The sequence below is a fragment of the Urocampus carinirostris genome, chromosome 1, assembly GCF_059441175.1.
Source record: "Urocampus carinirostris isolate Australia breed hairy pipefish chromosome 1, RoL_Ucar_1.0, whole genome shotgun sequence".
Taxonomy (NCBI): domain Eukaryota; kingdom Metazoa; phylum Chordata; class Actinopteri; order Syngnathiformes; family Syngnathidae; genus Urocampus; species Urocampus carinirostris.
In genome coordinates, this window is record NC_142349.1 from 32,128,945 (window position 1) to 32,143,211 (window position 14,267).

At 41.8% G+C, this 14,267-nt stretch overlaps 1 protein-coding gene across 4 annotated transcripts in view; it reads left to right on the top strand.

Moving 5' to 3' along the window:
* The window catches only part of LOC148374332 (F-box-like/WD repeat-containing protein TBL1XR1), a 31,435-nt gene extending 24,353 nt beyond the window's left edge, over nt 1–7,082 (top strand). For all 4 annotated transcript variants that reach the window (XM_088335032.1, XM_088335027.1, XM_088335046.1 and 1 more), the window contains exons 14-16: nt 2,693–2,858; nt 2,925–3,026; nt 5,065–7,082. In XM_088335032.1, the coding sequence (XP_088191158.1) occupies nt 2,693–2,858; nt 2,925–3,026; nt 5,065–5,091 (295 nt within the window). In that variant the 3' untranslated portion in view covers nt 5,092–7,082. The remainder of the gene's footprint in view (nt 1–2,692; nt 2,859–2,924; nt 3,027–5,064) is intronic.
* Nucleotides 7,083–14,267: the final 7,185 nt, after the last annotated feature.

Below are 14,267 nucleotides of genomic sequence, written 5' to 3' on the forward strand. Positions count from 1 at the left end.
GTTGGGAAATATAGCTAAAAATTAAATAAATAAATGAATAAGATAACAATCTAGAGCAGTGTATCTCAACTGGTTGACCGGGACCCAAAAGTGGGTTGAGGACCTGTTTTCAGTGGGTCGAAGACTTTTGCCTTGCCAAAAAACGCGAAGAAGAAAAACGCAGGCTCAATTACTCTCCTTCACAGGAAATGGCAATAATGCCCTGCTTGATCCCTTCTTTGTGTTTAGTCAATGAGCGCATTTGAGAGGGACCACATCTCATTATATTGTGATTTTGTCGGCTTACATTTCCTTTTCCTATTTAATGGGTCCCAAGAAAGATGGTGATAAAGGGAAGCAAAAGTGGAAAAAACCTTTATTAATTAATATTTAAGATATTCCTTTAGCATGTGGTTATTTTAAAGCAGTTTTAGGAGGTCGCTTAAAGGCTTATATTGCAAGTCTGTACAGTTCTTATTGTTTTGGTTTTCATGGTCTTTTTTTATGGTCTTTTTTATTATTTCTTTGTCTTAAATTGAACCGTGTAAACATGCCATTTGCATCAAGTGTGGCTGGAGTTAAATAATACCCTAAAATGAGGGTTCATTTAATATGATTAGCGTCAACCTCTGGGAATCAGATTTCACAATTGCAAAGGTTAAAATAACAGAACGCATTGTTTATAACTTCCTTCTCTTTGTACATTATGTCAAATAGTAATTTTTATTGTTACTGTATTTGAACAATGGTTGATCAGTCACCGATCTCCAACCACTTTTGCTCAACATTGGATGCAACGGGACTCGAACCAGGATTGGGGCAGTGAGAGCTCTGTTGAATACATACGAAAAGGCATTCTATTCTATCTCATCACACAATTTTTACTCACTGTACCACGTTATTTTATCTTTACCAGCTCGGTAGCCTAGATGGTAGGGCGCCCGCTCTGAGACTGGGAGGTCGCTGGTTCAAGCCTCGGCCGAGTCATACCTAAGACTTACAACATTGGTACTCTTTGCCTCCCTGCTTGGCGCTCAGCATTAAGGGTTGGAATTGAGGGGTTTGGTCACCTAATGACTAAAATGGCTGCGCCCTGTTTGGCTGCGGCTGCATCGGCTCGCTACAGTTTAACTGTAAGGGTCAGGTGTATCGACATTTCGTTCTGTGTGCATTGTTGCAAAGAATGACAATAAAAGTAAATTCTATTCTATTCTTCTAAAGGGGCGCGCGTGATTAGTCAATCGTTGTACAAATGTGGCACCATAATTGAGCATTATGGGAATAAGTTCAGCCAAAATGTTGTACAACAATTGACCAATCATGTGCACCTTCAAAATTAAAAAAGCAAAACAACATGGTACTGTGAGTAAAAGTAGTGTGATGAGAAATGAAATACCTTTTCCCATATCATCCAGATCAGTGGATTTTGACTGACTATTTTGTTATTTTTATCGTTATTGTAATCTTTACTAATGTTACAAGAGGACCAGGCCGCGAGAGAATTATTAAAGATCAAACTGGTCTGTGGTTGGGGGCCACTGTCGTAGGGCAGTGTTTCTAAATTGGTGGGTCGCGGACTTGTTTTCAGTGGGACGCAGGCCTTTTCCTCTAAAGTAAGTAAAGCCAAGAAAAGAAGAAAATGACAGAGGGTCATTTAAAACTACTTAACAGTAGATTGCAATATTTCTGTGCAAATATGAGTTGACACCCACCCTTTCACACAACCGAAAAAGTTTGTTTACACATGCGCATGGCCAAACAAAGATACAGCAGAGAACATTTGAGATATGGATTTTATTATCTTGAAAACAAAGCCACAGAGAGAATTCATTAAAATTGCAGCTAATTGACAACAGACAGATCTACCGGTAACTCAGATTTACCACATTTCCCATCTGCCCGCGTTTGCTCCGCCCCTTATTTTGGATTCGTTCGTAGAACACATAACAGGATAAATCTCTAAAATAAATACATAACAAAAATATACAGTTGCAAATACATATTATACATGGTTACACATATTTACGAAGAAAGATGGTACACCGAGAGAGTTTTCAAAGCTTTAATAATAATAATATAACTTCCATCCCAAACCGTGCCTTTAAAAGGTACCAACACGCTAGTAGGATCACGCTCGCAATGTATCAAACATACCTGTGAAGAAAAAGCTTCCCGTGAATGTGAAATTCACAGTAGATCGTCTTCAACTTCCTTCTCATAACTATCGCCATCAAGGGTATTTTCCTCAGTATCGGAACGTGTTTTAACTTTACAGAAAATATGTGCTAAAACTTAAGAGATTGCAGTCTTTCTTGGCGCACATATTCTACTGATCTCAATCTTACCTTTTAAACTCCTGCGCCGCTGGTGGCCGTTAGAAAAATTCCATAAATTAGCCGCTTCACTGAAAAAGCCGCAGGGCTGAACATTTGGGGAAAAAAGTAGCGGCTTATAGTCCGGAATTTACGGTAATTAAATGAATACTTTTTCTGACCTTTTTTGTTTAATTATACCATTTGTTTTCCTGGAGAGGGATGAGCACCACCAGGCTGTACTTGCAAAAGACCCACCACAGGAAATGGTGCCCCTACAACCCTAGTGGTTAAGGGATGTGAACGAACTAACGCCCTTGTTCTTACAGCGGTTTTAATTTCATGCGACTTAGTCTGGTGCATCTCAAATATGAAAATTTAATGAACCTGTTTCCCTGCAGCGCCTCGTTTGACTCAACGGTGCGTTTGTGGGACGTGGAGCGCGGGGTTTGCATCCACACGCTGACCCGCCACCAGGAGCCCGTGTACAGTGTGGCCTTTAGTCCCGACGGCAGACACTTAGCCAGCGGCTCCTTCGACAAATGTGTCCACATCTGGAACACTCAGGTCGGTGCACTGACTCTGTCACAATGATGAGACGGTGGTGTCCAACGTCTGTTTGCGTGTCTTCAGACCGGTGCGTTAGTCCACAGCTATAGAGGGACAGGAGGGATCTTCGAAGTGTGCTGGAACGCCACCGGGGACAAAGTAGGAGCAAGTGCATCAGATGGATCTGTAAGTACTTCCTAATTTCACTGTAACTTCTAAGGGGCAGACTGATTAACAGCAATTCAAACCAGAGTGTGATCAAATCTGGAATCCCCATTTAACTAATCCGTGCCATAACACATGAATACTTTTTTATAATAAATCTCTTAGAAAAGGTTTGACGCTGCTTATCAGTAAGTATCAAGCCTCTGGGAATGATTTGAATTTGATAAACCTCCATTTGATGGCAGGGAGTGGCTTTGCTCAGATCTTCATCCACACATTGAATGAGCCCCTACTTCCCAGTCTTGTATTGATAGTGAAGCGAATGAATGGATAAGTACAGACAGTTAAGGCTTCAAGCTTTTTTCTTTCATTAGAAACGAGTATTTTCAAGAAACTTGGCAACGTTCAACTGTTGTTTACTCTTAACAATGGTAAAAGCTAGAAACATGCATTTTTGTAATCTAAAGACGAGGGTTGAGGCTTTTTTATTTACATGTTTTAATCCCTTAAACACAAGGGTCGTAGCGGCACCGTTTCCTATTTTTTTTTCGCCCAGCCTTTCGCCAGGTTTTTGTGCTTTCGGGTACCCGTTGCAGCAAGACGGTGGACAATTATGTCCGCTCCCTCTTGGTCAGGCCCGTGTTATGTTAAATAAACAGAACTCAGCCTAAGAGATATACAGGATCGTCTCAGAAATTTAGAATATAGGGATACAGTTCTTTATCTCAAAGCAATCTTAAGACGTCTTGCATTTTCGCTTCTTTAAAAATCAACTGAAATATTACCATTCCTGATTATGGTTTACAGCACGGGTGGAAAAACCTTTTGAATCACGGGCCGCATTGGGCTTGAAACGTCACTCTACACCACTTTGTTAACCAAAATGTATTTCTTTAGTGTGGAGTCAATTCCAGTGTATTAGTCAGCACTCAACCTTTATATTTGATGCTATAGTAAATCCTTGTTTATATAGCATCAAATATACACGTCATAGTCAAAACATGCGTAATAAAACCGTTTATTTATTAAATACTCTTATTAGACATCCAAACCAGGGGCGATTTTATGTTTAGAGTTTTGGGGGTCCTGAGCATCCTGAGTGTCTGGCTGGTTTAAAAAAAAAAAAAAAAAAAAAAAAAAAAGAATTTCACTTAGTGCTTTAGTATCATTTAGCGCTGTTCAGGAGTGCCACCTCCCATTTGTTAACATCACATTACACTTTGTTATCTATCTCTCTACCCTGGTCAAATCCCTCGAGAGGGATTACACTTTGAGCTTAGCAGAAACACTATTATTTCGCCATACATAGTGTTTACTTATTTGATTTGGACTAGTAATCAAAAGGTTGCCTTAGCTGGAGCCCCGAAGGTTTTCTTTTCCGAGGCTCACAATTTAAATAATGATTTCGGGATGTAAGATTTGATTTGAAAGCTGTTAGTATTACTTTTCCTCAGTATTTCTCTTCTTTCGCTAAGATTTAATCTCTCGTAGTGTCCATCTGTGTATTTGTAAAAAAATATAAATAATAATCCATAGAGCAGCAGCTGGTTGTCAGCATTTCTTTGCGCTCTTCTGACTTTATTCAGAGTCTGATTTAATTGATGAATTTCTTTTTAATGTAATGAGCAACTAAAGCTACTAGCTATTTTCCCGCTTCGCAGTTTGTCTTGGTGGACACGTTGACTTGTGCACTCGCCTTGCGCTTTGACTCACATCATTCACCAACCTATTGCAGTCTCACCCACCCAACACACACCCACACAACCTGCCCCTGTGATAGCATTTGCTGTGTGCTGTCTGTTGCAGAACACAATGCACAATACGTTAATATCGATGACAAAGAAAACCCCAATTCAATTCAAACTCCGGGAAGCAGTGAACCAGCGATATCTGAAGCTCAAAGTAGCGAGGGGTCTCTGTATTCCCCAATGTCGGCGTTCTTTACTTTCCCAACTTCTGTAAAGCTGCCCAGACAAGGAAGTGTGACTGTTGCAGCTTCCTGCCTGTTAACTGTCAGTTTTGTTCACCTTTGTACTGTCCCGTTTCCTTCCATGCACAGGTTTGCGTATTAGACCTGAGGAAATGACACTGGTGCGGGGGAGCCATGGACCGACTACGAATGTGTACATAGCCAAAATGACTGACTGTCCCTGCCTGTCTGCCACACTGCTGTAGTCCCTCCAAGACGCCATGGCCTGCCATTAGCGCCACACCGAGCGCTAATACCCAGAACCCCCACCACCCCCACTTCTCCCACCTCCAGGCACCCAATCAAGGACCACAATTTCGCCACATCCGCTTTTTTGCCACGTTAGAAAGACTTCGAAGAGGAAGACGCCGCTTTCTGTTCGAGTCAGTCACGTCCCCTGTTACACGCAAACCAAAACACCAGGATTCCTTTTGTTTTCCTCTTTTTAACCCTTTGTACCAGAATTCTAAAGATTTCATTTATGTTGTCGTTGTCGTTGGTGTGTGCATATTGCATATGTCAGCATTTGGTGTCCTGTGGACATTGTTTTTAAATTGGATTTTACTGTAAGTTTTATATCGTGTGCTGGGAGGGAACAGGGCAAAGAGGACAGAGAGTTTTTAAGTTTTTCGAGTCGTCCCCCACTGTCCAGGGGGATCTACATCACTTTTCGGCACTCTTCAAACATGCAGATGTATAGCTTACCGGGTACATTGGTTAATCTATTAGATTTTGTCCACTTGTTGCTTTTTTTCTATTGTAAACAAATTATAAAGAAAATAAGTCAAAAAAATCAAAATGTCCTATGTTTGTGTCTTGCTCCGCCTCTTTTTTTTATAATAGGTTTTCACAATCCATCAGGTTAAATGTTGAGTTGTAAACGAAAGAAGGAAAAAGCTGCAGCAGCCACGCAGAACTGCGGGGAAGAGAGTGCCACACAGGCATAACGCTTTAACGGCTTGAGTCCATCCGAATAGTCTTTGTGCTTGTGCCTCAACTCGAGGCAAAGTCGTGCTGAACGATAATCAAATGAAATCCCTCCGAATTACGTTTTAAACGCCACTCAAATTTTGAACGACTCTTTTGCGATCGGTTAACGAGGGTCGAACAGACACTCTGGAGACGGGCTTCATTCGAGCCTATGTATGGATAGAAAAGGCTTTATTTTTTTGTATGTCCTGATACAAGTCTGTGCTTGTTGTTTAAATACAGAAGTTTGTGTAGCACTCTTGCGCGTGGAGTGGATTTAAGTACGTTTTCATGTTCGAATTGCTACACATGTTCTCGTGCGTGACCAGGGGCAGTGACCATGAAGAATGTTTTTGTTTGTTTTTGCGAAAATACCATTTGACAGTCATTGGAAAACTGAACTGAATGCCCTTCAAAAGGGTTTGCTTTTCTGGCACTTTAGAAAAAAAATGGAGAAACAGGGGAGGTGTGTTTTTATTTAGGTTGAACACATCTTAAGAAACTGAGTGCGGCGTTCCAGTGACATTCAATGGGTTTCGATCCCATTTCGTCTAACTCATAAATGTTGAATCCAAGGTCTGCTTTGCGGGTTTCACATCTTGGTAATAACATCAGCTTGATTACAAACACAGAAATAGATGGATGCTTTGTCAGAATGCTACTCGATTGAAACAATTTTTACTTATTTCTCGGGTGGCGTGACTGAGCTTAGATACAAAAACAAATTCTAAATGAGGTCGATGACAGTGGAATGGTATTTTTAAATGTTTGTTTTAGATAAGCTTTTTACACTGCATTCGAATGGTAGCTTTTTTTTTTTTTGGTCCTACCGAGAAAAATAGAATAATCAACGTTAGTATATTTATCTTTGCTATGTTTAAGAGCCCTCAAAGGTTTTGTATTCCCCCAAAGTTTTGTAATTCAGATTGATTTGTAGCTATATACTCTAAAAAGAACAAAAAGATCTGGATAACTTGATGTATCTCAAAATGTAAATAACTTGCAAAGTCTTGTTTTTTTTTTCTCTCTTGTGATGTCCTTGCCCTCACTTGCGTTGTACTCACTCACATGGTTGCAGTCTGGCTGTTGGAAAAGCAGTCAGATCTCAAGATCTAGAATAAAATCTATTTTGATAATAACATTTGTTTTCATTCCACATCTTTTCCCCGCTAATAAGTACCTCAGATGTTCAGCGGAGTTGGCAAATGTTTTGATGCAAGGGTTCCAAAATTTTGCGTAGGGACCAGGCGGGGAAGAAAAAAGATGGATGAGATTTTAAGTATCTGGCCGATAGTGTCTGGATGCAATATATGTATTAAACAATGTTCAATATGGTTTGAGTGTGCGATCTTTTGGGAATATGTGGGCATTTCATTTAAAGGGAAAGCATTATTATTAATGGTCCTCTTTCAACTTTATATTTGTATTTCTTTGATTTGGCGGCCGGACTCAAAAGCATATTTGGCCTTATGCAGCCTGCGGGTCTTAGATTGCCCATCCTGGGGCAATAAGAATATGACCTGACAGCTACGAAAGTTTGTTCTTTTTTGATGACTTTGTTTTAGATCAGTTCAAAAAGTATTTTAATTCATTAACTTAGCTTTCAATTTACCATTTTTCAGCTACAATATAATGTCTGGTAAATTATAAACCAGGGCCTGAGAGCCATATAGGGCTCTTTTCATGAGCCCGTCTGGCTCAAAGATAAAATGGAATGTGCACATATCTACTGAATTGATACACGCAAAGCCGATCGTGGTGGAAGCTGAGACTATTAGCATTGGGTTCGGTCCAGTGTATATATTGGGCACAAGCTTGACTAGGATTTACTGTCAAAGTGTCACACCAACAGACTGTTTTGGCTAGAAATCGCAAGGTAATTCTTTAATGGAAGCTCATTAAACACTCAACGTTCATTATGTGGCTTTTCATGAAGTGTCTCAACAAAGTGTGTGTGTAAACACCCAGAAGCTTTAGCAAAGCGATTTGAATGAGTGAGCGGTAGGAACAGGTGCTGTCTGCACTGAAGGTAAAAATACTTTGGGATCCTCGTTTACAGTATTTAGTGGCATTTTTACAAAAGAATTTTGCTTGCACCTTGAAAGCATTATTTATGACAAAAATGAGCCTCAACACTGTGGAGAGCGTGTTTGGTGGTTCTGATGAATTTTTATTTCAAATATAAGGTAAGGGGCTCTCAAAGAAATTCTACGTATTTTTTGCTTTTACTGTATAGCTAGCTCTTTGGGTCAAAAAGGTTCCCGCCCCCTGTTGTAAACGCTACCTTTCTTTAGGCGCAAGTGTTGTGTCTTTGAAGTTGCCACGGTAACACAAACCGCTCAAGTTTGAGTTGATAAGGAAGCAATTAAACTCCTGCTCTTGCTCATAAGATTGCCGGCTAATGAGATAAGATAATACTGTCATTAAAAAATAATAATATAATGGCTATTGGAGTTAACTCTTTCACTGCCAGCGGAGTTGTAATGGATCTTGGATGCTCATATCTGTTACATACAGTAATTGCGCTAAAAAGCGTGGCGCAAATTATGGGAGGAACGTTACAAAAAACCTGCATTGCAATAAAAGTCGTACATTTTTGGGTGTGTCCAGGAGACTTGAAACTGTGATCTATTTGTGTGGTAAAATAAATCAAACGAGTGGATACGGTTCCCCTTTGCAGTTTATCACAAATAACCAAATCATGTGATATGCGACCGACAAAAAAAGTTGAACCAAAGATAACAATGGAAAAGGTAGGGAAAACCGTAAGTATAACATAATGAGCTGTGCCAATGGAAACTACCAGTGACAGGCGGTCAAGGGATGAAAGTGAGGCTCTGCCTCACTTGTCATCATGAAACGATACATTTTAATATACATTAAATGGTTATAGTTATTCAGTGTTATTTTTTTCTCTTCAAATAACGAGGTTTTGTTTTCGTTTTGCCTAAATGCTGAATTTTCACATATATTAATAAAATGATTATGTAACATTACTGTTCTAAGCATCTTCAGCTGCAGAGTGAGGCACGCATTGCTCTTGCTTCAGGACAGAGGGCAGTAGTGAGACCGAGGATTCTTCTTTGTCACACACTTTTAACTCAAACAATAAAATTAAGGAAAGAATTAGCAAGCTAACAAGCCATTGATTTTTTTCCTTGTCGCATGGACTTTTGTCATCGGGAATTCTATCTACATATGCTTTAATTCAAGAGAAGCAGCGCAAATACATGATAAGGTAAGACAAAAAACATTTTTTATGCTAACGGTTATATCTTGCATTCTTGCTCGGCCAATCAAATTATGTATAAGCTGTAGGTTAATTTATTTGTAAATCTGACCAAGCCCCACCACACATGAACCTCAACAGAATTCACTTCAAATTACTTGTCAGCCTTCAGTGACTAAAATATACAAAAGCGGTGCTAGAAAGAAATTATATTTCTACCCCCAAAATATCCTGGTGGGTAAATAAGTGTAAAGATAACAGTCTAACCTTCAAATCAAATACTCCAACTTAAATCTTTTCTCACAGAATGTCCAAAAGCATGCGATAAATGCTAAATAGTCAAAAGTGGCACAGTTAACAAGGAACAGCAGTGACATGACGATGTCTCTTAAAGGCACTGCATGTTTCGGAGCAGGGAACAATACACAGTAGACAATATGTTGAATATGATCATGTTGAAATGTTGCTGTATGAAATGCAACAAAATGTATCAGTCTTTGTAAACAGAATCATTAAATATTCTTGCACTTGGTAAGAGAAGTCAAACGTCACACAGTTTTAAGGATGAATGCTTTTCCTCTGAGTTGTGGAGACAAAGTTTGATGCTGGTGTTGAAGCATAGGGGACATTTATTTGCCTAAAAATCATTTATCAACTCAGTTACAAACAATTGAGTTTAGGTAGACTGAAAACAAGACATGCTGACCCAAAAACTAAACTAAAGAAAGAAAACGGAAATTCAAAACAAAAAAGGCAGCCACCTGGACAAGACATTTTTGGCGGTGGAGGCTGAACGGAGGACACGATGACCGACTGAATGAAATATGTCTGCTAAAATTGTACTAAAAGTAAATTCCACAAAAACAGAACATGATGTTTTATCAATGACAGGTATTTTAGGATGTCGAATTGTGATTCTATTATTTAATATGGCTGTCTCAATCATGACAGTCGTTTTATCACCTGTATTGGAAAAGGCATGGTTAACAGATCCTTTTACCACCAGGTTCATCGGGCACCACTTCCTGTGGTGTGTCGTGGGCAAGTACAGCTTGTAACAGGAAAAAGTGTGACAACTGCGGGAGTGCCTGGAAGTAAAAATGTATTGTTTTTCACAAAGCCACCATCAAACAACCCTTATGAATTGTTCACAGAACAAAAGTCAGAAAAAAAATAACACAATTGATCAAAAAAATTCACCAAATCACCCTCTTTGGATTCTTCACAGTGCAAAAGTCAGAAAAGAAAAAGTAACACGATACATTAAATATTAACCGACATGGATCATAAACTTTCTATTGTGCCGTTCCCGGTCTTAACAGGTCCAAGTTCATCTCAGTTTTCAGAACACTTGACTCCCCAGTGCTATTGATGACTTGCAAAAAGGCAGTAAATTTGATCTCATTATCACACTGTTTTTAGTCATGGTGCCGGAGACGAATGTTAATTTTCTTATGCGTTTCGCGTGTTAAAATGACAATATTCTATCATATTCTTCAACTCTATTCCGAGTATTGTTAGTGACAAACGTATTGCCATTGTAATATGTGAAATGCACAACCTAATTAACATTTGCCTCTGGTACCGTGACAAAAAAACCTGATGTGATAAAACCTAATGCAGTTTCATGTGTCATCTATTTCAGTGGTTCTAAAATGGTGAGTCGGGTCCCAAAAGTGCGTTGCGGACCCATTTTCAGTTGATTGCGGAGTTTTTCGTTGGAAAATATTGATTAAAAATGCTCGGATGCTAAATAATGCTGGAAAAAAGGCAATAATCAACTTTGTGACTGCAGAATGTAAATACTGGTTCCCATGTTTAAACCGGAAGGTGCAATAATGACAAGGGATGATAAAGTTCTTTATTTTTTAACATCTAATAGAAAGAAAAGGTTTATTAACAGCTTGGACTTTTCTCATCTGGGGTTTTTGTACAATCTTCACCTGTTCTCTTTGCAAGTTTCAAATAAATTGATGTCGAATCACCTTATTTTGGGTGTCTACCTAAACAGTGGTTCTTAACTAGTGGGTGGACCCAAAAGTGGGCCGCCGCCCCGTTTTCACTGGGTCGCAGGCTTTTTCCTTGTAGAAATAATGCTGAAATAAATAATAAAATATCCTTCAGATTTAATTTCTCCCTATGTTCCGGTGCGGATTGTTTGCTCTGAAAATGCTGGTCTACTCGTGATCCCAAGAGTCAAGAAGAGATCCGCAGGTTCGAGAGTGTTTGATCTGCAACCTCAGTGGAACTGTTTAAATCTAGGCTTAAAATACTCTTCTATTCCATAGCATATGAATAACCTATATATTATGTTGAGAATAGCTGTGTATTATTTGTTATTGCAACATCCGTAGCAGCTTGGTCATCCTGGAAGGGGGATTAACTCATGTGCGCTCCCATCTAAAATTTTCTTCATTTTCCTCATTTGAGGTTTTTGAGTTTTTCCCTTGCCCTCATGTAGGATTTAGATCAGGGGATGGTGTAGTACTAGTCTGTAGTTTGCAATAATCTGTGGTCTGTGCAGCCCTTTGAGACTCTGTGATTAGGTGCTATACAAATAAACTTGACTTGGCAAAAATCACCCTCAAGACTGCAGAATGCAAATATTGCTTACCATGTTTAAACAGGAAGGTGCAATAATGACAAGGAATAATTTATTTTGTAGTGGGTTTTACATAATTCACCCATGGAACCATTGTTCAGTAAGCGAGTTCCTAGGGTGACTCTTAATTCAACCGGCTCGAGCCACTCTTGTGTTTATTTTGTTATTGCAGGTTTAAATGTCATTAAAGCAGCTTTCATTGGCACCTTTGTTTGACACTCCGCCTACGACTCCCGTCTCTGCTCGCTACATTGGTGACCCCGACATTAGTCTCGTGGAAGTTTCCGAGGCCGTGCATAATACTGAGCATACCGACATGGCATACGCGCCCGTTCTCAAGCTCCCCGAGTTCTGGGAGTCATCTGCGTTAACATGGTTCGTACAAGCAGAGGCTCAATTCGCCCTGCACGGAATCACTGATGATGACTCTCGCTATTACCACGTGGTGTCTGCTCTGGGGAGCTCAACTGCAGCCAGAGCGGTGAGCTTCATCACATCCCTGCCTGAACTGGATAAATATAAGGGACTGAAGGCATATCTCCTCAGAATCTTTGAACTGTCGCATTCTGAGCGTGCTCGACGCCTCCTTGCTATTCAGGGCTTAGGAGACAGTAAGACATCGGCTCACATGAAAGTGATGTTAAACTTGCTTGGCACCGAAGTGCCAAATTTTCTTTTCACGGAACTTTTTCTGCGTCACATGCCGCCGCATGTCCAGAGCAATCATCAGCGCTGTGCAATTGGGGCTTGATTATTCATGTATGAGTGTGGACCAGGCTTCTGATAACGGCGTCCAAACGCTCAAGAGCTCAGACACTTGTTTGCGGCTGGAGGAGGTTGTGGTCGGAGACTCAGGGGCCAAGCTGTGTTGTGACCTCTCTATGGGTTGGCCTAGGCCGCTTGTCCCTGCTGGCTGGTGTCGGGCTGTTTTTGAGGCGATACACGGCCTGTCTCATCCTGGCAGGAAAGCATCCATTATGCTAGTGGCCCAGAAGTTTGTGTGGAAAGGGATGAGAAAGGACGTCCAGGACTGGGTCGACTCATGCGTGGCATGTCAACGCGCCAAAGTGCACCGTCACATCAAGGCCCCATTGGAACCATTCGCCATCCCCGAACGGAAGTTTGACCACGTTAACATTGACCTGGTGGGCCCACTGCCTCCTTCACACGGTTTCACTTACCTCCTGACGATGGTGGACAGGACGACCCGTTGGCCTGAAGCAGTTCCGCTGACTTCCACCTCAGCTGTCGATGTGGCCCGGGCGTTCATCGGCACATGGGTCGCCCGTTTTGGACCCCCTGCAGATCTCTCATCTGACAGGGGCGCAAAGTTCACCTCCGAGGTGTGGAACACGGTTGCCGAAGGCCTGGGAGTCAAACTTCACCGCACCACTGCCTACCACCCCCAGGCTAACGGGTTGTGCAAGCGGTTCCACCGCTCGATGAAAGCGGCCCTGCGCGCCGGCCTGACCGAATGGGACTGGGTCGATAAGCTACCCTGGGTCATGCTGGGACTGAGGACTGCTCCCAAAGAGGACCTTCAGTGCTCTTCAGCTGAGTTGGTTCACAGTCAAGTGCTGCGGGTGCCAGGTGATTTAATCCCAGACCCAACGACACCCTGGGCTGCATCCAGGGAGAAGTCCATCTTGCAGGGCACTGTGGGAGCGTTTGTGCCTATCCCCAAATCGCGACACGGCGGGCCAGTTTCACGGGTTCCCTCCAACCTGCGCTCGGCTGGTTTTGTTTTCATTCGCCACGATGCCCACCGCGGACCATTGCGCCCTCCTTATGATGGACCGTTTAAGGTCCTGCAGCATGGTGACAAGACCATGGTCGTGGACATTGGTGGTAGGCCAGAGACTGTCTCCGTGGACAGGGTTATGCCTGCCCACATGGATATGTCCAAGCCATCGGTACTGGCCCAAGCCCCACGGCGCGGCCGTCCTCCTGCGGCACGACCCTCCGGCCCCGTGGGTACCCACTCTGACCCTCCGCCCCCAGCACCTGTAGGCTCTCCAACTGAGTCCACAAGCTCTCACCCCCCCCCCCCCCCCCCCCCCCCCCCCCCCCGCTGTTCCAGCTCCTTGTACCCGCAGTGGCCGGGTCAGCATCCCAACCAGGCACAGAGACTTTGACTATGGGTGAATTCCGGGGGGGGGGCTTGTGTATTGGGTTTTACATAATTCACCCATGGAACCATTGTTCAGTTAGCGAGTTCCTAGGGGGACTCTTAATTCGGCCGGCTCGAGCCGCTCTTGTGTTTGTTTTTGTTATTGCAAGTTTAAATGTCATTAAAGCACCTTTGTTTGACACTCCGCCTACGACTCCAGTCTCTGCTCGCTACAATTTATTTATTTATTTTTTTCATTTAATAATTAAAATAAACTATTACTCTTAACTTGGTATTTTATCTTGCTGTCAATTCACTTGGGTTGCAGAATGTAATTAGGGAAAGACGGTGGTTTCCTAAATCGGGCAAGTTGAGAACCACTG